This window comes from Gopherus evgoodei, chromosome 2 (assembly GCF_007399415.2).
Source record: "Gopherus evgoodei ecotype Sinaloan lineage chromosome 2, rGopEvg1_v1.p, whole genome shotgun sequence".
In the NCBI taxonomy this organism is placed as follows: Eukaryota; Metazoa; Chordata; order Testudines; family Testudinidae; genus Gopherus; species Gopherus evgoodei.
Genome location: NC_044323.1, coordinates 206,530,404 through 206,555,420, shown reverse-complemented (window position 1 = coordinate 206,555,420; position 25,017 = coordinate 206,530,404). Strand labels below are relative to the sequence as shown.

Below are 25,017 nucleotides of genomic sequence, written 5' to 3'. Positions count from 1 at the left end.
TTAAGTCTGAAATTCTCCTTTACCTTAATGGGAACAGGATCAAGCCTGTACAGCTAACACCAATGAAAAAGATATGTGTGATGACTGTTGCTTTTACAGTGTGTATGAAGGAAGTTATCAACAAAAAGGGAGATACAAGAATCTGGGTAATTAACAGGAATTTCGAGGAAAACATACAGATTGCTGGGCTTGGCAGCCAAAGAAAGCAGACAATTAAGATTAATTCTATTGGATTTCAAAGAAAGCATAAAGGGAATTTCATATGAGAGCATTTATGGCTGTTTAAAAAAATGTGGGACTTGTCTAAATTTTATTTTGTTCTCAAGAATACAAATAAATGTTCTTAATTTCCTTACAGAAGAATCCAGCACTGATCTAGATAGAACTGTTCTTAAATGTAAAGTCTATAATGGTAATGAGAACAAAAAAGAAAAACAATGCATTCTCTAGAGTACAAAACCCCATTCTGCAGCTCTGAATAAAGATGTTTTACTCTTAAAGCCAGATTTAGCCAAAAGCGAGCAAAACCTTCCAGGAATTTCAGAAGGAGGTGCATAAACTTTTGTCGTGGCTGAATTCGGTACTTAATTTCCAGCATCTCATTGCTAGTGAAAATGCAAGCAACTTGCAAACATCTGAGACTTCACAATCGAAGCTGTGTGTATGTGTGTGTGCTTATGTGTGAGAATGCAAATACATTAACACAGATAAGGAATCTATTGTAAAGACTCTCATTACAATTGTTAGTAGTTTATACCTTCTTGAATGTATTTATAAAAAATCAAAGTATTGGTGCCAGAGCAATTATGACCACTGTCTTAACCAGTCAACTCAATTTGTATTTGTTTTGATCTGTTTGATTCTGGTACTCCTGCTCATGAATCATTTGTTCACATATTTCATGTTCTTACTTAGCCCATTAACTTCCTTGCTGTTTTATAAAAACCATATCCTGCTCCCAGGGAAGCCAGTGCCAAAACTCCCACTGACTTCATTGGAGCAGAACTGGGCCATAGTTGCCCAATTTACTCTGTATCTGTTATAATTGAAATTAAATAATTAGTGTATATTTGAACAGAGGTAGTGGTAGATTATTGTAAGTAATCTAACAGATGCCGATGATGTTGTAATGAGGTATACTTTAGGAATTAAACTCTCCCAGGCAGATTGCATAGTCTTAATTAGTCTTGTACCAAATTTTAATCTAAACTGGGTGACTAATTGAAATGGGCTTTCTTCTTCAGACTTTTTTTCACTTACTGTGCGTTGTAACAAAATCATACTTGTGAATTGTAATACAGTGTTACTGAAACTGAAATGGAGGGTCCATAGCTTGTTGTACATGTGTTCTCATGGCCCTCCCAACCAGGGATTTCCCTACACTCCCCCTGAATGCCCCCCCCCCCGCAGTTTTGTGAACTAGTTATATGCAGTGTTGCCAATTTAGTGATTGTTTGGAAATTTGAATTGAAATTGAAACATTAATACACACTTTAAAAGCATATAAAGTGTATGAGAAAATATGTGTATCTGAAAAAGTATAATAGATTTGAAAAGTATGAACACAGACTAGCTTCCTTATACAGCTGTTGTTTTTTATGACAATGTCAGTGCATTCATTTTGGTGATGTTGGCCAACCTAATAATTTCAAATTGTGATTTGTAAGCAAAGTCTAACTGAGCTCTCCCTGACAGCTAATGATGAGCCGGGAGCTGGTGGGGGAAGGCTTCAGGACCAGATTGTATTTACATTCGCACCCAATCTACTTAGGTATCCAGCAAACAGAGCTGTGTTGACCAAGTGATACATTTTGGCTGGGGTTGGGTTACAAATCACTTGAATGCAGGCATGTGTGGGGAGTGGAGGGTAATGAAATGTTGTTATTCTTATTGTATGAGTAAAGGGCAGTAGGACTGTACTTAGCCTGTGCTGATTAAGGGCATCGAGAGAGGGTAAGGACAGATGTTTTGCTTGATGGTCTGCCTGAATCACAAGTACTATTTGACCTGCCCCTCTCCGCTGTTTAAAAACAGAGCTGATTAGGCTCCATAGATTGTCTTTGGTTTTGTTAAGTGACCACTTCATCTGAAATCATTGATAATCAGGTCTAAGCGCTTAGATCTGCCGTGGGACTGTGTTTCTGTGGAAGAGATGGCCCAGTCTACACCAGCAGCGAGGTTCCCCCGCTGAGACCTCAGCTGAAATCACAGAGCTGGGTGGAACCTCAAGAGACCAACTCGCAGAGGTCACAGTGGCAGGTGGCTGCAGAAGGTGACAGTGCAGGGCCATTGGCAACAGATCGATGGAGTGAATGGCCACTGTTTGCTCTGGACATTGTTGTTTGTTGTGCCACCGTTCACTCCATCACTCAGTGGTTTGAGCATTGCCCTGCTAAACCCAGAGTTGTGAGTTCAATCCTTCAGGGGGCCACTTAGGGTTCTGGGGCTAAAATCGGTCCTGCTAGTGAAGACAGGGGGCTGGACTTGATGACCTTTCAAGGTCCCTTCCAGTTCTAGGAGATTGGTATATCTCCTATTATTATTCATTAAGATGTCTTCTTGCCCCCCACCTCGGAGATGAACTCATTTGAAAGCACCTCTGAACTCTGAGTCTCCACTGACCAAGGACAGCACCAATGAGTGTTAATAAGGCGATTAAGAATACTGGAGACACAACACAGTTCATGCGAACAAATGTGGCTGTGGCATCATGCTTTCTGAGTGGAGAAATGAGAAGCAGCCTCATTCGTACAGTTAGCCTCTGCTTCATGCATGCTAAAAATTATCTAATTTATAATTAAAAGGAAAAAAGTTCAAACAAAATACTACACTGTTTCATTTGAATCATTTTTTGTTGTTCATAAAGTTTGTGCAATCTTTGATAAGACCTTGTTGTCTGTAAAACACATCAGCACAGTTGCTATGATTTTTCTATTCATCTGGAAACTATGTTAATTTCACCAGGCCCTAGCGATGAAAGGTGTCAACTTTATTTGTGATTTGCACAGCATGTGCTTGCTCGCTCTCTCTTTCAGCTGTATGTTTGTTTGAAATTTCAAAGGAAAAAATGTGAAGATTTTGGTACTTAAACAATTGATTATTCCTTTATTATATAATAATTCTTTTTTTTGTGGGGTGACTCTTCGTATTGGCAGGAGGACAGCGCTGACTTGAAGTGCCAGCTTCAGTTTGCCAAAGAAGAAGCAGTGCTGATGCGTAAGAAAATGGCCAAGCTGGGGAAAGAGAAAGATGAACTGGAACAGGAGCTCCAGAAATACAAGTCCATCTATGGAGATGTGGATAGTCCACTTCCTATCGGGGAGGCAGGAGGGCCACCCAGCACCAGAGAGGCTGAGCTGAAACTTCGTCTGAAACTGGTGGAAGAGGAAGCTAACATACTGGGCAGGAAGATAGTTGAACTGGAGGTGGAAAACAGAGGTATTAAAGCTGAGATGGAGGACATGAGATGCCAGTATGAGAGAGAATGTCTTAGCCGGGACCATATTTCAAGCATTCCTACCTCGCCATACGGTGACTCCGTGGAGTCGGCAACAGAGCTGCGCCGTCACTTGCAGTTTGTTGAAGAAGAGGCGGAGCTGTTGAGGAGATCGATCTCTGAGATTGAGGATCACAACAAACAACTAACCAATGAACTGAACAAATTCAAGTTTGAGCCCAGTCAGGAGTCCAGCTGGCTGGATGATGGTGCCTCTAAATACAGTGGATCCCTACAAGAGGAGCTGAAATCAGCGAGGATGCAAATCAATGAACTGAGTGGAAAAGTGATGAAACTCCAGTATGAGAATCGTGTGTTGATGTCCAATGTGCAGCGCTATGATCTTGTCTCTCACCTAGGGCTGCGCTCTTCAAGTCCCAGAGACAGTGATGCTGAGAGTGATGCAGGAAAGAAAGAGAGTGACAGTGAAGAGGGCCGCCCAACTCAACCAAAGAGAGAAGGACCCATTGGGGGCGAGAGTGACTCAGAAGAAGTTTATGAGAAGACGTCGGGTTTTGAGAGCGTTAAGCCATCAGAAGTTAGCGACCTCTGTTCTACTGAGTTAATGAGAATGAAAGAGGACACCGAGTGTTTAATTAACATCAAACAAGAGGCTGAACGGCTCGAAAGGACAGTGCTCCATCTCATCACTGACACTGATAGTTTAATTTATGATGCCAAGGTGCACATCACCAGCAGTCCCTCCTCTGAGCAGGGTTTCAAAAGTGATAGAGAGAGAAGTGAGGATAAAAATGAACCAGAACTTCTGGACACTATCAATTCAAGGATGAAAGCTTTCCGTAAAGAACTACAGACCTTCCTGGAGAAGGTTGATCACATCGGGGAAGGCCTCAAAGAACAAATGGAAGACCTCTCCCCTTTGCCCCACCTGACAGAGTCTTCCAGTTTTCTGTCCACAATGACATCCATGTCTCGAGACTCACCGATTGGTAACCTAGGAAAGGAGTTAATTACAGACTTCCAGGTAAGTGGGCTTCTTCTTTGCTTTCCCTCTGTTTATTGTTTCTCTTTCTTGCTGGCATTGCTACTCTAGAGCAAATTTCCCACACAGCTGCTTTATGATTTCAAATTGGCAGTGTATTACAGTCTAAAATGTAAAACAAACCCTTTTATATTTTTTTATGCTCAACTACTTTGGTTCAGAGGCGGTTCCTCATGGTAAAAGGCTAATCCACTGAAAGCAATAGGTATCTGGGTTTTTTGTTGTCTCTAGCAGCAACATTTCCTGATGAAGATATGATTAGTTAAAAAATTCAAAGTAAATTTGTTTGTCAAAAGCAATTAGAAGTCTTGCTAATGAATGTATAGAGTTCTTTATTGTGCTCTCTTTTAAAAGAATGAGGCATGTTCTCAAAAGCCTTGCCAAAAAAACAAAATAAAATAAAATTTCTAAGTGATGTTTTTTGAAAAGCCTACTTACAGCTCACTCACATAACCGAGGGGCAAGTGAGAAGCACTAGCCAGCGAAGGACTGCCTTTCGTAAAGCGTTGCCAATGGGTGCATGTCTCAACTGCCACACTGGATATAGCTTTTCTGCACAGCACAAGTAAGGAAGGAAGAGCCTTGTATCCCGTATCCTTCATGACTTGTATGCTTGCTGTTGGTTTGACTCATGCATCCTCATTGCATGCGCCTCATAACCAGTGTTTGCATTCTTTTTTCCTCTCTTTCTCTTTTTTGCTTTTCAGATGTTTCAGCCCATCATTTTGCTCATCCTCATTTTAGTTTTGTTCTCTTCACTTTCTTACGCCACTGTATTTAAGTTGTTTTTTCTGTTCACGCTTTTCTTTGTCTTGTAGTTTTCTTTTTCCAGTTGTCTACCTTACCCATTTTTGTTTTCTTTATTCCCTCCTGTCCTTTGTTTTTGTTATAAACCGCCCATGCACCTAACAGTCCAAACTGAGGGATCAGATGGAGTGGCAGCTCAGCCAAGATCGTGGAGAGGAGCAAGAGATTCACCACCACCGAGCCACCACCGAGCCACACCGCAGAGCTGATGGAGACATTAAACTCTACAGGCCAGGCGACAAGGGCTGTTTCAGTCTAGAGGTCAGCACAGCAGCCCATTCTACTAACTGCCTCCTGCTGCCTTGGAGAGGGGATATAAGTTTCAGCAACAGAAGTGTGTGGGGAGGTGAACATGCTGGGTGAAACACTGCAACTTTGCTGTGACGTTTTCAGCAAACATTTAAATATTCATAAATGTCACAAAAGCAAATGCACTCTTGTTTGGGGTTTTATTGCACTGCTCCTAGTAGTCTGGCCTGGTGGAAGAATAACATTTGGCTCAAGGCCCGAATAAAATAAAATACAATATGCTCTCTGGAAGGGACTTTGTGCCCTTGTGGGAGATAGTGTGTCTTGTGCTTCCGTGCCCCCAGGTTTTATTTTGGATTTTAAATTTTTTGAAGGCTAGAGGTGCCCGGTATGGGGCTGTACAGTGCACAGCACTGTAATTCCCAACAGGCAGCAGGACAGCATACAGTCTCAAAAAAATTATTTAAACAGAATTGTCAGATGCTGTGGGTCTGACATAGCTTTTATATTTGACAAATATAGAAGTAACACATTTTTATTTTAAAATCTCCCCCCACTCAGAGAGTCAACGCGTGCTTTGCTGTATCAGGTTAAAATGCAGCTTAAACTGATTTGGTATAAACACAGATTGGCTTCAACAGGGGTTCTCGACCTTTTTCTTTCTGAAGCCACCCCCAGCTGTGCCACAGTAACTGATTTTCTGCATAGGAAAGCCAAGGTCGGCGTTAGCGGGTAGCAAATAGGGAAATTGCGTGGGACCTCTGACACAGGGAGCCCCATGAAGCTAAGCTGATCAGGCTTTGGCTTCAGCCCCAGGTGGTGGGGCTCAGGGCCTTGGGCTTCAGCCCCATGCGGTGGGGCTTCGGCTTTTTGCCCTGGGCCCCAGTGGGTCTGATGCTGACCCTGCTTGACGAACCCCCTGAAACCTGCTTGTGGCCCCTCAGGGTTCCCGGACTCCTGGTTAAGAACCACTGGGCTACAACATGGTTTATGCTTTTTTTGTACAGTCTGGTCAATTTCCTTACCTAGACTAGCAACTGGCATTTAAACATTATTCTGCAGATTAACCCCATTCACACTGGCCTGCCAAACCTAGAAATTGGTTTAAATGGAAATAAGAAGTTGGTAAGGGAGCTGAGTTTAAACATGGTTCTTTAATTCTGAAGCTCCATGTAGATAAAGACCTTAAAATATACAAGAAGCAGATCATTCAGTCTGGAAGAAGGAAGATGCTGGCTGTGAGAGCTGGTAATTGTGAATAACAGACAATAGGCACTAGAGATCGGAGGCAGAGCCGGGGAGGGGAGGCATGCTCCTCACTGGCTGGTGGCCAAACAGCTAAATTCCATCCTGAATTTCAAAGGCAGAGTGGCTCTCCTTCACTGAGCACAGGTAATTTATTTTTTTACTTTCTTGCCAGCAGTTGATGGTGGTAGCATAAGTAGTATTTAATTTACAGCCTCTCCCTCTTTACCCATCAACGGTAAACTTCAAAACAGATATCTGCTAAAACATAAATAACAGTAAGTCAGTGGTTGGGAGTCAAACTTTCTCCTTAGATGTGGAAAACTGGAAGATGAGGGACCTGAGTCCTTGGATTCAATACATAGCTGGAACAATTGTCCCTAGTGAGAATTTCAGCAAGTATGGATCTGAAAATGACTCAAGTTAATGTTTAAAATCTTTCTGTTTAAACACTCTTACCATTAGTATTCCCTGCTGCCTGATTTTAACCTTCTCTTTGTATGATATCTTGTATATAAACCCTATATTTATCAAGCTACATGACTTGGGTAATTTTGGCACAAACGGTTTGCCATCTACCAAAATGAGATGTTACCTAAAGTAAACTGTCAAAAGCCGAGCAGATGGTGGGAGTAGTTCTCACTTCAAGGACACCTTAGCCTGGCACACAAAAGCAGGTAGCTATAATTGAAGGTTCAGGAATATCCACTCGAGATCCAACTGTGCTGGAGAGGCGAGTGTGGATGGGACACTCATAAAAGGGACCGAGGTAAGAAGGCATAAGTGACAAGCACACTTGTTTAAATACAGATAATTGAAGCTACAGGGAACATTACATTACACTGTCATATGTTGAAATGATTGGGAATACCGCTGGTTTGAAATGCTATGAAGATCATCCAGTATTCCACCTTGGAGCTGGCATCTACATAGTTATTGGTTCAATACAGGATAACTGGATGAAATTCTATAGCCTAGATATTCTAATGTTCCCTTCTGGCCTTGAGGTCTATGAAAACATAAAATGGGAACCAAATGAAGCATAAAGTTCCCTCAATGATTTTTTTAATTGCTTTTGCTTTTCCTTTCTTACATTTATTTTCTTTGTGCCTGAGTTTGCAAAATCCAGAAGTACTAAGTTACCTATTTTTTTTTCCCCAGGTGAGTGAGCAGAAAACATAATTTCAAATGCAAAAAGTTATTTTTGTCATTGTAAAGAATAGAGATGAAAATTCATGCCCAAAAGCAGAAATGTCAAAAAGTAAACTTCTATCTAGTTTTGTTTCAGGAATGAAAATTTTCACACAGCTTCAGTAGTTGATAATGATTAGCTTTCTTCCTACTGTGTCTGGCCTTTCAAAGAGATGGGCATGTTTCAGTTATGCAAACAACTCTTTTGTAAGCAAGCGAGTCCATTTTTTTCCAAGCCAAATTTTAAAGGGAATATTTCACATGAGCAGCTTCCATTTACCCATTTCTCCTGTATAAACTATTTGAAAAATAAGCGTTGTGGGAGCCTAATTGTTTGATTAAATACAATAGATGAAGACTGCCTTATGCCTGAACCGCCCTGTAGCCTAACTGTAAACATCTGCCTTTGTTTGGTCTTTGCACTGCTGTTGTTAGTGTAACAGTATTATTAGAATGTCTTTGCATATTAAAGACTTGGGTTAGATTCACAGTCCAATGGAAATTTATTTCTTGAAATTGTCTTAAGAATGGGACTTTGTTTTCTTGCTGAAAACAAGTAATTGAATTGCTTTGGCAGACGAGAGGAGGCTGGCACCCACTGAGGTGAATATTCAATACATTACTCTTGGTTTGAACTTGGTTATGGTGGGTGGGAAAACTAGTTCTGTAAAATCCGTAGGGAAATCAAGTGAATAAACAAGAATTGTTATCAGTAAAAGAGGCAGAGGGATTAGCAAAAGTAGCACAATACTTTAAGAAGCAAATGCATAGCATAGATCAAAGATTGCTCTGGTAAACCTATACAGATCAGTGAAAATTGACAAATATTTCATCTGATAAATTTCTGTTAGTGGAATATCTATAAACAGAATGCAATTTCCTCATATTTTTTCAAATGTAGTAGACAATTTTTTTTAATCTTTGGATTGGTCACAAACAGTTTGCTGCGAGCATTTGACACTTGATGTTCTAAAAGTCAAGTTGTATTGCTTAACTGAGGTTAGACAAAGACACCACATGGTATTCCTTCTGTTTCTCAGCCGAATGAGTGCATAAGCACTTCTGGCACAAATAGTCAAGCATAAATTTTAAATTTGGATTTTGTGATTACTCACATATACAAATTTCATATTCTTTGCACGCACTTTCTGTGACCAAACATGGCAGGAAATTTTTGCCACTCACATGTTTGCAGGAAGTGAACACTAAAGCATAACCAAGGCAGAATCCTTTAAAAAATCTTTTTGAGTAACTTTTCATGAGAAATGTGTTCACCAAGTTCTAGTAGTAAAGGGTAACAATGAAAGTTGTTTTACACTTAGATTTTAGAATGGGCTAGTGAAAATTGCTTTATCTAGCTTTGCTATTTACTGTTTGTATATTAAATTTAAGCAGCTCTATTAAACTAATTTATGGGTTGAAATTAAATCAACCAATTACAGGTATTTGCAAGTAAAATGTGTCACTTCATCCTTAATTCCTACTTTGTATCTACATGGGATCTTCTGTATGATCAGTGAGAGCTATGATATCTGGCCACATCAGGAGAGAATTGCAGCCTTTATGCTGACTGTCCTTTTTTTTGTTTGTTTCAGATAGTCTCTTTGCATTCCTTTAAGGCAATTTTTGTAAATCCATTTGAGGGCTTTTCAGTAATATGACATTTACAATGTATCCCAACCATGTGCTAAAATTTTACACATCATTCTCTTTTCACACTGATATAGTATTCCATCTTCATGCATTGCATATTATTTGTACTGAACAAAAAGCCATAAAATAGAAAACGTACCCATCACTTTTCAAAACTGTGGGAAGCAGAATGACAAATTGGTACTAGATTACTGACAATATTCCTTCTCCCTAGGATTAGGGGTAGTAAGAATGGTGCACTTTGATACATAGTATTCTTTTGTTCTATGTAAAATATCACTATAGATTGACAGTATAATGGCCTGAAAGACCCATTATGATGTAAATCTTAATATCCAAAGTCTAAGTGAACTCATTAGGACTTTGTGTACTTTCCAAATAATGGTCCAGATTTTCAAAGGCTTTGGCTTACATGTTTTAATAAAATCTGGCATTCTTTGTGCAAGCAAATACACAAGTGGATAACTGCACAATTACCTATTTTGCACTATTAATGTGGTAAATGCACTAATTTTGGGGGTGCAATTTAGGCTGTAACCTTTGAGAATGTGTGTATCATATCAAAAATCAATGTGTAATGCATGAGAATTTTCAGTGAAATTTAGTTCATTATTTACTTGCAACATTCAGATTTCAAATGTAAATTTGGCCATTTTGGAATGTATTTATTGTGAGGTCCAAATACTAAAGGGACATAATACACATATGAAATGTTTGTTTAGCTTCCTCAGAGGAGGGGGAGGGTAAAGCTATCCACAATCCTCATTTTGCCTCGGAATTGAAAAATGACTAAAACAAATAGTCTATGAAATGTGATACTCATAATTTTTGCATGTAGGCTGGTTTCTAACTCATAAGAATCAAATTGGATATGTTTAAAAAGCCTTCAAAAGCAGATTCAACAAAGGGGGGGAAACAGTCAGATGGTTTAATTTTAGTCAGGTGGTATTGATTGTGGTCCAGCAAAAAAGAATGAGGTGGATGGTCTTGGGGTGGCTTATAATCAGATACTAATTTCTGCAAACTTCTTCCTTTTGCGGAGTGTGATAAATGTGTAAAGCAAGTCGTCACAAAACCATAGGGCTTTGTCACAAGAATAATAGACGAGCTGACAAGAGGCAGGCCTTTGAGGGAGAAGCAGAGAGATTTTAGTGCAACGAGTAATATTTAGACAGAAACCTGGCTGTGTGAATGATATTTGTTTAAATGTCCTCTTGATGTAAGGGAATCAGCATGGATTAGCATCTTCTGGAGTGAAAACAGGTGAGAGGGGGTGTTCAGTATCTCAGTAGCAGAGCACTGGAACTGGCCTGCAAAGGCGACAAGAACTGAAGCACTTTGGAAAATGTAATCTGGGTTCACTGAAAATTTTAAATCATTGTCAAGGTGCAAATGTAGTGTGCTGTTCAGTGGTGCTGTGATGGAGTAATGCTAGATTGTAGTTCATGTTGTGTGGTGTTTGTGTGTTTTTATTTTAGTGAGTTTGTGTCCTTACATATATAAAATTAGTGTTATTCAGTGGATGTCTTATCTGGGACACCATGGTAAATGGAATTTGTGCCTAGTGGTTTCTGTCCCAGTTGTAGCAAATGCATTAATAAGAGGGAGAGATGATGGAAGTTAACAGAAAATCTTATGTCTATAATTGTCTCCCAGTGCGGTAGCAATGCTGCTTGCGAAAACAAATCCACAACAGTTAAGTAGATGACATCTATAAATACCACAATACTGTAGTTTTATCAGGGGGCCTGATTTGCAAAGATGAACATGCAGAATTGCAGACACTGTACCATGTGTCTAAAATTGCATATACAAACAGACATAATTAGAAAAGAAAAATATTTTCATATTCATTATTCAAAGTACAATCACCAGGCATGATCTGATGGGGTGCTCAGCAGCCCCATTCCCCGCTAAAGTTAATCTGAGTTCTTGCTATTTATCAGAACTAAGCCCAATGTTTATAACACAAATAAAAAATATGAAGAAACTTTGAGTTTCAAAGTGATGAAAAGCTGTGCAATTCTTCATGTGTCTACTAAATTACATTAGAGCACATGCAATTTATTGCTTTAAAATTCATGCTCCATAATAAGGCAGAAGCAGGCTAATTGTGGGAGAAAAGATTTAAACCTTTTAAAGGTGCTTATAAAACTACATCACCTCTGACAGTGCATTCAGCCTTTCACCAGTAGTTCCAACTATTATTACATATTTCATACTCTCAAGGTTCCCACTCATGCTGCCATCTTATCGATAAATGGCGTAAGAGATTGGGGTTTTATTCCTTGTCCCATTTTGCAGGCATGGTCTGCTCTTGGTGTATATATAGCTATGTAACTCCCATTAACACTAGTGAAGAACAGAGCATCGACTCTTTCTAGCAAATTGCCATTTTTATTGATATATCAAATAAGTAAAGGCATTTTGGGAAAAAGACAAAATACAAGTGTAAGGATTTTCAGCTTCCAATTTCATTAACCACAAGACAAACAATATCTTTCTAACTCCCTAAATATGACATTACTGTAGAGAGAGTGATATAAAAATCAAATGTATTTTGAAATAATTACTTGCACATTTGTAGATAAATCCTGCTATTGCCATTTCCTAACCATATGGGAGGTTTTTTTTAATGATTATTATTGGTAATAAAAATTACCAGTAGAATAGTTGTTTTCACCAAGTAAAATTGCTGCTAGACTTCACATGGCTCTGGATAATCTCAAATTAATGAAGCAGGCAACATGCTTTTCTGAAATTGCACATGAACTGGCCTGATGCATTGATTTTCATAAATTGTATTCTAAAAGAATGCTAATTAGAATAACAGAGCAAGAACACAAAGATCACTAAAGAAAAACATCTTTCTCTTGCTGCATAGGGAAACTGATTTGTTATGACTCCTGCACATCAAGAAGAGATTAGTTTTCACAGAATTTTAAAGATTATATAACCAGCTCCTGAGTTTAAAAAAGAAAGAAAAAAATCTGCCCTTGGATATGAATGCAGCTCCAATTGAAATCAGTGGTTTCCCACCTACTTCCAACACCAGAATTTGGGCTTACATAGTGAAAATGTTTGTAGAAGTATTAATGCAGAAGAAAAATTAGACATGGTTTATAATATGATAACTTTACCTTGGTCAGTTTCTGTATATGGGATAAGGGGTTGAAAATTAGAGCAGGGCTAAACTTTTTAGACCAACACTTTATTTGCTGAAAAATGCAGGTTTGGTCAAACTCAAATTCTTTGCAAATTTGACGTAAATTCATCTAATAGTTTCAAGACTTGACAAAATGGCTGGAGGAGAAGTAGGCGGTGGTGGTGGTGGTGATAGTGCCCTTTTTATAACTTTTAGCTTTGTTGTCAGGGCACTACCTGGGATGTGAGAGACACAGGACCAATCATCCTAAAGAAGAGATTTGAACCTGGGTTTCCTTCATCCCAGATGAGTGCTTTGACCACTGGGCTAAAGTTACAAGGAGTGTATCACTATCTGCTCCTCCGCCCTCCCATTTTGTAATCTAGATCTTTAAAAATAGTTGGAAAAGTCTGTTTGGGGTCAAACAAAACATGTTCCATTTGATTCTAAATAGATTTTTTTTCAATTCACCAAAATTGTTCACAATTTTGGGATTCAGTTAGCCAAACTGATATTTTTATTTCTATTTTTTTTCACAAGTGCCAGAGAACTGAAAAAATCAGTTTATTCCCCCAGCTCCATTAAAAATCTCTCTTTTCGGGCATAGAACAGACGTGCACTAGTCAATTATACAGCATAGTACCAATTAAAGAAGGACTCAGTTGGCCCAGAGAGAGTGTGTATGGTAGCTTTAATTGGCTGATAAAAAGTTAGAATGCACCCTTTCAGGCCTCAAATAGTCCTGTTTCTGCTCTGGCAGGTAACTAAAAATGTTTCTTTTTGTGTTGCAAAAAAAGTTGTCCATATCAAGTTACTGTTACATGTGAGAAGGAAACTGAGTTTGACTGTCAGATCCATAACTGGGAATTAGCCAAGACCTAAATGTGTGGCAAAAACCCAAAATGAGAGAGACAAAAAGTGATTAGTGCAGGGAAGTAAATGCTCTGAGATTAATTTCTTTGGTATAAATAACTAAGTCTGTGATCTTAGTTTCATGATTGAAATAATTGCTGTTAATAAAATTGAAGGGGACATCAAACTGGTATGGAACATAAGTAATTTTGAGACTGAGGGCTTGTCTACACTACCTGCTGGATTGGCGGGCAGCGATCGATCCAGAGGGGTAGATTTATTGAGTCTCTAATATAGACGCGATAAATCGACTGCTGAGAGCTCTACCATCGACTCTGGTACTCCACCAGAACAAGAAGCATAAGCGCAGTCGACGGGAGAGAATAACTGTAGTAGGTAGATCTAAGTATGTCGACTTCAGCTATGCTATTCACGTAGCTGAAGTTGCATATCTTACATCAACCCCGCACGGTAGTGTAGACAAGTCCTGAGTGAGTAATGTCACTAAAAATGAGAGATATTTGAGAGGTCTGGTCAGATCCCAGAGTGAGTTTGCAAGACTGATATTTAGAATAAAGATTAAATACAATAAACAGGTATTCCACTACTTGATTTGTTTAGAGTCACTTTTCAAAGTAGGTTTCAGAGTAGCAGCCATGTTAGTCTGTATCCGCAAAAAGAACAGGAGTACTTGTGGCACCTTAGAGACTAACAAATTTATTTCAGCATAAGCTTTTGTGGGCTACAAGTACTCCTGTTCTTTTTCAAAGTAGGAACGTTAGTAAAGTACAGCTGTAACTTGTGTAGAAGTCTGTCTCATATCTGAAGAAAGGGACCTTTTCAACCGGGAACATTATGTATTACATATAATAAATGAGATCACATTGTCTGATTTTTTTTTTTTTAAAGGCACAGTGTGGCTAATCTCTCTGCAAGGATGCTAAAAGTGACCTTTCGTCACAGTGAATTGGATACACCACCTGATACTATAAATAGCTTATAAACAGGGTCTGATTCTGTAACCTTGTAGTAGTTCCAGTTACTTCAATGACACTGCTTATAAAAGGGCAGCAGGGTCAGGCCTGAAGGGAACATAAGACATGTAACATTAAGATCCTATTTTTATATTTTATTAGGAAGCCATATAAGAAATCCTCACTCATATTTAAGGCATTGCTACATATGTGCACATCCTGCTTTGCTTATAAATGTATGTATAGGTGTAAGTCACAAAGATGTCTGTCCTACAGATTTTTTACACCATTAACATACACTTTCCACTAAATATGTCCCTTTGTCCTACTGATCAGCTCAGGGATGCCAGTGTTTTACCTGTACAGAATATATCGATACAGGAGCTTCAGGCTCAACTTGAGCAGGAGACGAGACTTCACCAAGAGGAGAAAGAAAAGTTTACAGAGAGGATCATTCAGGTAATGGAAAACCCTCCACTAGTACAGACGTTTGGCCAGAGCCTGCACAATGAAATATTGTTTGTCAAAAACAAGGAAATCGTGTCTACATGTTACTACTATTCACTCCCAAAAGCATAAACTTTATTTATTTATTTTCACTCATCAGAGGAAATGACGAATCTAGAAGCTGGTTGAATGTAAATTGACCTATTTCTGTATGTTTGTGTCCCTGTATATCTTCTTGCTAGAGAATCAGCCAAAAAATCCCGCATGAGCTGCTATATTCGTGATCACATAAGAAGAAGTGGCTGCTTCTTCTGTACCCTTTCAGCTGTCCATGAGACAGTGGAACAGCACTTGCTTGAACTCCAGGAGCACAGTTGGATGTTGTAGGCCTGATTCTGATCTCACTTAGTGTAAATCAGATGCTCCCTGAATTCAGTGGAGTTACACCAATATACAGGAGATGAAAATCAGGACCTCTTTATTTCTCAGTGCTTTGCTTGCCTGTCTTTTATTGCTCATGTTCAGTGTACATAACATGAAATTGGCCATATTTGTCCCACCTTTTTGAAGACTTGGATTAATAGATCCTGGCTGTTTTTAACCAAATCTCCATTTCAGGTCAAAGGAACAAGGCTCTGTTAACCCAAGTTATATTCATTTACACATTCAAAAATGAAGCTTACAATAGTATAATGTTTCTGGCAACATTAAGTGGCAATGGACTAAAGTCTGCCCTCTGTATGCAACTCCATGTGCATGATTGGGAGTTATGGGACACTTTTGGCCTATAATATCTATTTTTGTTTTAAACTACTTTTAAGGTCAATTATAAACCTGGAAATTGTTTGGTGGGTAGATATTCCTGATTCAATCAAGAATTGATTTACCAGGATTTACTGTTGCTTAGAGTATTTATTAATATGCCAGTTTTACTCCAAAATCCCTCTAACAGAAGGGATGTTGTATGTGCATTTTAGATAACTGATTTTGTTAACTTAATGTTGTGTCTTTGCATTATGACAGGTCCAAAACTTTTTAAAAGGTTCATTATTTAGTAAAGTGCTTGTCATGGAATGGCAGGTCGCAAATAGGATTCTGAATGTTTTAGGGGTAATTAGATGCATATTTTATTTCATTTCATTTCATTTTATTGGTAATAGAAAATATTGGTCTGATTTTCGGTCCACTTTCCTGAAGATGAACCTTCCAAGTGTTCTCTATAGCTATGAGGTGTTTGTTGCAGGATATATTCTGTATGGTTTAAGGCATTGTGGTGGCCAGTTTACTGTGGCTTTCATTTGTATTGGATTGGTAACTAACAAGAGAGGCAGTTATTTAATAGACTCATGATACGATGGGAAACAAAACAATATGAAATAGCATCTATAAACAATGGCTCTTCATTCCTTTTCTAAATGCCTTTCCCTCATTAGTAAGCATCCACATTCAGTTTAAAACAGAAATATATTGGCATTCATGTAGGAGTATGCGACTGCTGAAGGGTAATTTATGTAACTTTTATTGGTGCCAGGTCAATCCATTGTCTGCTTTTCACTTATACAATAAGAAGTTGCATTAAAGAGTGACTTTCCTGGCCAAAGTTTGGTGTCAGATAAATTGCAATAGGATTTATATTGCAAACTGTGAGACTGTGAGCTATTCTTGGTGCTTACGGCGTTGGAACTCAGTGTGCATCTGTGCTTCAGCCTTGTGCAGAAACTGTAGGAGTTTGCCATGAGACAGCTGAAACAGCCCTTTAAGTATGAATCCTCAGTGCTAATGTAAAAAGGCCAAGACTTGTGTCTGATACCAACTATAAAAGACAAAGGAACTCTGTTTCTAGAGAGTGGGATGAACAAAAGGAGTGACTGTGCAGGGAGGGGAGGAAAATTAAAATTGTTGCGTGTTGTAGGGATTATTATACTCTTGTTTTATAGGAGTAGGTGGAAATTCAGTCATTAAATGAATTTTGTATGAAGCAGTTGTAAGGTCAGGGCCGTGCAGGGAACATATTGAAAAGATGCAGTGAAGAGAGGAAGGAAAGTATGTAGGACATAAATGTGTTTTATGTAGCAGCATTGTTGTTATGCATCTTTAAAGTGAATTAACTGTATATTCCCTCAGCAGGTTGTTTGCATATGGTTAATTAATTGAGTGCTGCAAGCTGTGGTCTTCTGATTCCTCAAATGTCAGGACTCTTGCCAAATTAAGTAGCTGATATTGATTAAAATTAGAGATTTCAGTTTTTCTCATCCATCAGCAGCACCCTATTGATACTGTGTGTGTTGTTCCATCAAAGCTGGAGGAGGAGCATCTGCAGACCTTGCGGAGGAAAGATTTGGAGGTGCAGAGCTTGACTTTGCAGAATAAACTGGAGGAGAAGACGTGGGGTCAGGAGAAGAGTTTGATGCAGCAAGAACTCAGGCATTTCAAGCAGAATACCTTCCTCCTGTATGTGAAACTGAAGTGGCTGCTGAAACACTGGCAGCAAGGCAAGCAAATAGAAGAGGAAGGGGAGGACATACTGGAGGTAATAGGCCCGTCTTATTCAGTGGAGTGAAACTGTAAGGATGAGTGGAGTTGCTAGTTCTGACATGAGCAAAATGAATATTCAGATATCCCTGTTTTGCATGCACACCTCAACTCAACCAACTATGAAGTCACACCAGCCCTCCATAATCATGAGTTTAAAAGGGACTGAAATGGAATTTAAAGTTAAAGTTACTGGCCTTTTAAAAATAGTTTTGTAAAGAGGGATAACCCATATGACATCTCTGAATTACTGCTCTCTCATCTTTAAAACAAAACCCCCAGCTACCACCAATATATGGAGCAATAAGTGTATGGAGGAATAAGTCGGCTAATGGATTAAAATCTGTTTGGATGGTTTGAGTGATGTTGCTTTTTCATGTTTATGTGCAGTGTGCTCCTCAAAAAGCCCTCTGGAATACAGATGAAGAGGTGCTCTGTTGTCATACTGGCAGTAGAGTCACACACTTCTTGTGGGAATTCAGCAGTGATTCATCCATGTTGATTCCTTTTCCCCACACAAACATATCACCATCAGCACTCACATCACCATTCTGGTGTTCCTCCATAGAGCACCTAATAATTTAGACCAAGATTTTCAGAAGTAACTGGTGATTTTGGGTGGCCATTTTGAGACACTTTAAAAGGTGTTTGATTTTCATACAGTAAGCACCACTCTGAAAGAAGGCACCCAGAATCACCTACACATGTTGGGAAATCTTGGCCTTATTACATAAAATGACTGGGAGAGAGGCATTTTCTCAATCTGCTGCTCTAGCCAAAATTCCTGAGGAGGGTAGAATTATCCTTCAAATTCATGTAATTCCAAAACCATCTTCTAAGTAATTGTTTCATGTATTGCTAATATTTATGTACCTCCTGTCCATGGTGCCTTTTCTTTCAGCATTTCCTGGTCTACAGTTGCTGCAGGTGTTTGTGCTACCAAATTAGGCAGAATGAATAATCTTCAAAACAAGAGTGACCATTTATAAATGCTGAAATACTATTCTGCTTTTGCGTAAACTAAATCCACACCTAATAGCAAAATATCTTTTCTATGGCTTCAGTGATTTCAATGTGCTGGGTTGCTTTCATGTTATTCGTGTAATAACATTCTCACTGGCGTACAGAATGTGATTTAATAAATTGCAACACACAAGGAGATCCCTTTTCTCCAATCTTCAGTAGATTTTTTTTTGTCACTGTACACTTAAGACAGGAACAGTGTCTGTAGAGTTCATTGTCTTGCCATTTTAGATTGAACACCTCGATGCCCTACCAGAATTTGGCATTCAGTCAGAACAAAAGGGAGATGACCCAGAACGAGATGAGGAGGATGACCTTGTGTTTGCACTGATGGATTATTCCCAACATTCCACATCAGAGAGCACTGAACATGGACCACAGCTGCAGACTGCAGAACTATTGCAGCATCAAAAGCAGGTACCACACTGGAAGGGAGTTACACATTATACCTTGGGAATTAATACTCTAGATTTTTTTAGTGTCATCCATTTTGTTTTGCTGCTGTTCTATTTTATCTTAGTACCTAGAATTGTACACAACTTCAATCCTAGCCACACAGCAACTTTAATGGGTTTCATCCATTATATCTATATTTAATAGGGAGTCATGTGATTACTATTGTCCTCTTAACAGATGCTAGGAGTGAAAAATTCCATTTCCTCTTGTGGCTGCTTGCCCAGAAAAATATATCAATATCTGATGGCTTGCAGAATTTACATACTCATCTTTCCTGAGCATTTTACCATCTAGCCATTAGAAAGGAGAGGTGCTTTTTATTTCATTTAAATATTTTAAGAATCTGGCACATGTATTTAATGTCTTCCGTAAAAATGAAGGAAAAGCAATGCCAAAGTTCTGTTACATCATTGGACATAATTTTTAAATGGCTAAAAGCAAATTCTATCCAGTGCTTCCAGCGATCTCCTGTGCCAGGCCTACCTTGGGGTTGGACAAGGCAGATGTGAAGAATTTAATCTACAATAAATGGAATCAACTCAGCAGTTAGGGTTTAGGTTGGGAATATATTTTTAAATGGCTCAAAGGCTAAGTATAGAATATTACTAAACAGAGTAAAAACTTAATACAAAAGAATATACTATTAGCAGTTAGAAGTGTTCCAGTAGGAGAGTAAAACAAAATGCAGTAAATTATTCCTTTTAACTTCCATCTTCTGTACACAAATGTTGTTCTAATTTAGCTCTGACCCTTGTGTTATGTGCATTATGATTAGGACTTCGATTTAGTCACGGAGGTCTCAGAAGTCACAGAATCAGTGACTTTCAGCAGCCTCTGTGACTTCAGCCTGTGGTGGTCAGGAGCTGCAGGGTACCCCACCACCCACTGGAGCAGAAAGCTGTGGGGTACCCCGGCCACCTCTGGTAGCCCCTGGAGCTCCCAACAGCTGTGGACGATGGGGGTGCCCCCAGCTTTCTGCTGCTGCTGGCAGCGGGGGAACCCCCCAGCTCCCTGCTGCTGGGAGAAGCGCAGCAGTGGAATCCCAAGCTCCCAGCTGCCTGGGGCAATGGGGGACCCCCCCAGCTCCCAGTGGGCAGTAGTGGGGAACCCCCAGTTCCCTACCACCAGAGCAGCTCAGGAACCCCGAGCTCCCAGTTGCTAGTGGTGGCAGGGAACCCCCAAGCTCCCGGCCACTCTGGGCTGCCAGGGATGGTAGGCTGCTGCAGAGGATCCTAAGCTCCTGGCCCCTGCAGTTGACGGGAAACTCCCTGAGCTCCCTGCGGGCAGGGGGGACGCCCAGAGCTGCAGGCGGCTGGGGTACCCCGCAGCCTCCAGCTGCTCCAGGCAGTTCCTAGTCCCTGCAGCTGCCCCATTTGAGGTAGTGTGAGGATCCGCAGATCTCCATTTTGTCAGGGATATTTTTAGTAAAAGTTAGGGACAGTTCCCATCTCGGAAAAGTCCTCAGTCTAGTCCCTTCCTCCAAGGGCAAACTGAAGTCTGGCTTAGCCACTCTCATCACTGGGAAGTGGGGTGGAAGAGGAGGGTGCCCCAACCCACCCCGCCCCACCGCACCCGCTACTCTGGTCCCCAACCCAGGGTCCCTGTAGTGTAGAGTTGGGCAAACTTTTCGGCCCAACGACCACATCTTGGTATGGAAATTGTATGGCGGACCATGAATGCTCACAAAATTGGAGGTTGGGATATATGAGGTGTGAGGGCTCCGGCTGAGGGTGCAGATTTTGGGGAGGGGCCAGAAATGAGGAGTTCAGGGTGCAGGAGGGGGATCTGGGCTGGGACAGGGGGTTGGGGTGTGGGGCAGGGGGTTAGGGCTCCAGCTGGGGGTGCAGGCTCTGGGGTGAGGCTGGGGGTCTAGAAGAGTGCTCTGGGCTGGGACCGAGGGGTTCAGAGGGCAGGAGAGGGATCAGGGCTGGGGCAGGAGGTTGGGGCACAGGAGGAGATCAAGAGTGTAGGCTCCGGGCAACACTGACCTCAAGCAGCTCCCGGAAGCAGTGGCATGTCCACTTTCCGGCTCCTACATGGAGGCTCGGCCAGGTGGTTCTGTGTGCTGCCCCATCCACAGGTGCTGCCCCTGCAGTTCCCACTGGCTGCAGTTGCCAGCCAATGAGAGCTGCAGGGGCAGTGCTTGGGGCAGGAGCAGTGTATGCAGGGCCAGCTCCAGGCATCAGCGCAGCAAGCAGGTGCGTGGGGCGGCCAACGGAAAGGGGTGGTACATCCGCTCTTCGGCAGCAATTTGGCAGCAGGTCCCTCAGTCCCTCTTGGAGGGAAGAACCTGCCACCAAAGTGCCACCGAAGAATGAAGCAGCGGCGGTAGAGCTGCCACGGAAGTGCCACCGATCGCGGCTTCTTTTTTTTTTTTTCCCACTTGGGGCAGCAAAAACGCTGGATCGGTCCCTGAGTGTATGGAGCCCCCTGCCTGCCCCATGTGTAGGAGCCGTATGGGGTCATGCCAGAGCCTTTGTCCAGTAGATGTTTTCATGTAAAATTTGCTACCGAGATTTTATTCATTTGGTTAGCCTGGCACTCACATGTCTGACTTGGGAAGGGTTTAGTATTAATAATCTTGTTGGAGGTCAGAAGTTGCCCTTTCTGGGAATGTAGCTCACCAGTCCCTTATGTATCACCATGATCTCCTCCCGAGAATGAGGCTGATGCAGGGCACTAAGGAGATGCTTATAAACATATCATATAACTGTGTTCATCTTGTAGACTAAATTAGTCAACGAATGAGTAAAATAAATATAAACCAGTACCATCTCAATAAGCCTCAGCCATATATTAGCTTTTCAAGTACAGCCTAGACAGCAATCTCTCCAATCAAGAATATATGAATAAAATATGTCCTCTCTGAAAGAATGATTGCTCTGAGATTAATATCATTTAAATTGGCAACAGCGGTAAGTCGTATGCGTATAATTCATTTTTGTAAGTGTTACGTGCTCTTCTAATTCAGCATTTCCAGCAATCTCACTTAAGGAAATGACTCATAGTAACAAATCATGTCTCAGCACCCCTGCTGATAGAAGCAGATATTTCTAATGAACACTGCCTGGGGCTCCAGTGGATGTGTGAGGGTGAAACAAGTTTTCTACCTTCTAACCGGGAAATACGTATTGTGTGACTACTGCAAGAATAGTAAGTTTGCTAAATATCACTTATTTCAAGAGCTATACTGCATTTCATTGTATATTATACTGTATGGTATATACCACACTCCTCAATTTCCAAGCACTCTGTATTTGACAGATACATTGAGAGTTAAAATGGTCTACTGCTGTTGGGCTTCCAGCTAATTATTAGTGGCAAGAAAGGGACATATTACTCTCTAATATGAAAAAGAGAAACCTTGTTGCAGGTTAATTCTGATCCTGTAGCCAATTTAGGGCTCTGTGAGAGCCATATTCTATTCTCAGATACACTATTATATGTTTGGCTGAAAATGTCAATTTTGCTGCAAAAGTAGGGCACGAGACTGCATGCCCACTATACTTAGAACTCCCACTGAATTCCATGAGCTTGCAGGATCTGGCCCTGACTCGATACACATTACAGAATTTCCAGTATAAACCTCAGTTTATAAATTATTCCAGATTTTAAAAATACTTCATTAATACATATTTATTAGTGATAACAAAATTGGAGGAAAGAAAGTGTCACCCCACTTTCCCTAATGGAATCCCAGTACCAAAAGTGAGTTCCATGGAAGCTCTGAGAGATGTCTGGGCACAATATTTGAAATAGACCTTGGCCACTCATAGCTGCTAAAAGCCACTGAGGAGCGCATAGCTCATTAGTGGTTGATTTCGTCAACATCTTCTCAAAGAAGTTAGCCTGCAAACCTCCCTGAACATGCAATTCTTCTTTGAGTGATTGCTCATGTATTCCACAGTAGGTGTGCATGTTTGCCACATGCACCGGTTCCAGAAGCTTTTCCCCTAGCAGTACCAGTAGGGGAGCACTCCTAATTACCCCTGGAGTGGCGTCTCCATGGCACGATATAAGGGGCACTGCGCACTCCTTGCCCACCCCCCCCCAGTTTCTTTTTGCTGCCAGTGAAGGTGCTCCGGAACTGCTCTGCTCCAGCTTTGCTGTAGCTCGTCCCCAGAACTGCTTATTCGTTTAGTGTGTGGTATCTGTAGTTAGTTAGTTGATTAGTTTTAGTTTAGTTTAGCTAGAGCGCCCGGGCTGGGGCATGCCCCAGGCCCCGGGTTTTAAGCCGTGCAGCACTTATAGGTGACCTATGCCAGTAAGTGATCAGCATGCAGACTGTTTGCACTGTTTGGGGGAAATCCATTTCAGCGATCGCTGCGAGATTTGCAAGTCGTTTAAGCTTTGGACCAAGAAAGAAAGGGACATTAGGCTCCGGGCTATTCTGATGGAGACGGCACTGACCCCAGCTCCAGCGTGCCGCTCTGAGTCGGCCCCGAGTGACCCTGCAGTGTCGGTGCGCAGCGACCCTTCAGCGCCATCAACTATTGGCACCGCTCCTCATCCACGGGGAATGCCAAGAAGGCTAGGAAGAGACCTTCTTCGCTGCGGCACCAGAGTAAACCTGGGGCAGAGATTACACCCATGTTGGGCAGTCTTCAATCCCCTACCAGCTTCTAGGCCTCCAACTTAAGTCGAGCAGAGTAGCCCAGCCCATTCGGATCAGGCCTCCCAGGATATCCGGATGCTCTCCACAATGGAGGCCCTGCAGGTGGCCTAGGATGTCATCTCCATGCCGGTACCAAGAGCACTGCCGATGTTGGCCCCACACTCCAGAGGCAAACCATTGCTGGGATCTCCGCAGTCGCCCTCGACTCGGTACTGGTCTCAGTCGAGGGAACGTTCCTGACACTGTTCGCTGCCCAGCGACCGTTCCATGCAAAGTCCACGTGGGTCGCTGTTGACTCCCACCAGGTTGTCTGGTTGGGTTCCGTCTGACTAAGACTCCCGGCACCGCTCCGCCTCGAGGGGACCGAGGCAGACGACGGCAAAGGTCCTTCTCTTGGAGGGGCTACCTCAGTCAGTTACAACATGAATGCCGACGCCATTCCTGTTCATCATCCCACTCCAGGACCCCACCATGGCATGCCCCTGCAGCCCCTGGCATCGATCGCTGGCATCTCAACGTCATGGGTCCACCTGCCTGAGCCAATTGCAGAGCAGCTGTTACCAATGGTACTGGTCTTTCACGTCGGGATCGCAGTCCTGTGGTCGGCACTGCGCAGAGTGGCCTTGCCTCTCCATGAAGGGATGGCAGAAATTTCAAACGCCCTGTGGCAAACCCCAGCCTCATTGGCTTTAAGAAAGTGGAACGCAAGTATTTTGTGCCCGCCAAGGGGCATGAATACTTGTACACCCACCCTGCTCCCAACTCCCTGGTGGTCAAGTTGGGAACGGCAGGGCCAACCAGCTCCTACCCCAAAAAATAAAGATTCAAGGAGGCTGGATTCATGTGGAAGGAAAATTTATTCATCCTCAAGCGTCCAGTTATGAGTGCTCTCCTGGGCTGGTATGAGTTCAGTCTCTGGGGCTCCCTGCACAAGTTCAAGGACTCCCTCGAGGAGCGCTGCAGGAAGGAGTTCAAGGCACTGGTGGAGGAGGGTACAGCGGCTGCCAGGGCAACATGGCAGGCAGCTTCAGATGTAGGGGACACAGCCGTGCAGTCCATGGCCTCCACGCTGTCCATGAGAAGGGCGTCATGGCTCCTGCTCTCTGGGCTGTCCAGCGAGGCGCAGACCTCCCTGCAGGACATCCCATTTGATGGCAAAACTCTGTTTGCGGAACAAACAGATACAAAGCTACATGGCCTGAAAGACTCCCGCACGACACACCAGACTCTGGGTCTCTATGTTACGGCTCCAGCTAAACCTTAGTTCAAGCCGCAGCAGACTCCCGCCCTGGCCACCCACTCAAAATACGAGACCGCTTATAAGAAGTC

At 41.7% G+C, this 25,017-nt stretch overlaps 1 protein-coding gene across 5 annotated transcripts in view; it reads left to right on the top strand.

The window, feature by feature from the left end:
- MTCL1 (microtubule crosslinking factor 1) overlaps window positions 1-25,017 on the top strand; it is a 205,281-nt gene that overhangs the window by 132,691 nt on the left and 47,573 nt on the right. For 2 of the 5 annotated variants that reach the window (XM_030552779.1, XM_030552781.1), the window contains exons 5-9: window positions 3,156-4,481; window positions 5,412-5,567; window positions 14,952-15,074; window positions 17,362-17,592; window positions 18,849-19,034. In XM_030552779.1, the coding sequence (XP_030408639.1) occupies window positions 3,156-4,481; window positions 5,412-5,567; window positions 14,952-15,074; window positions 17,362-17,592; window positions 18,849-19,034 (2,022 nt within the window). The remainder of the gene's footprint in view (window positions 1-3,155; window positions 4,482-5,411; window positions 5,568-14,951; window positions 15,075-17,361; window positions 17,593-18,848; window positions 19,035-25,017) is intronic. The other 3 variants (XM_030552780.1, XM_030552783.1, XM_030552782.1) reach the window with 2 other exon arrangements.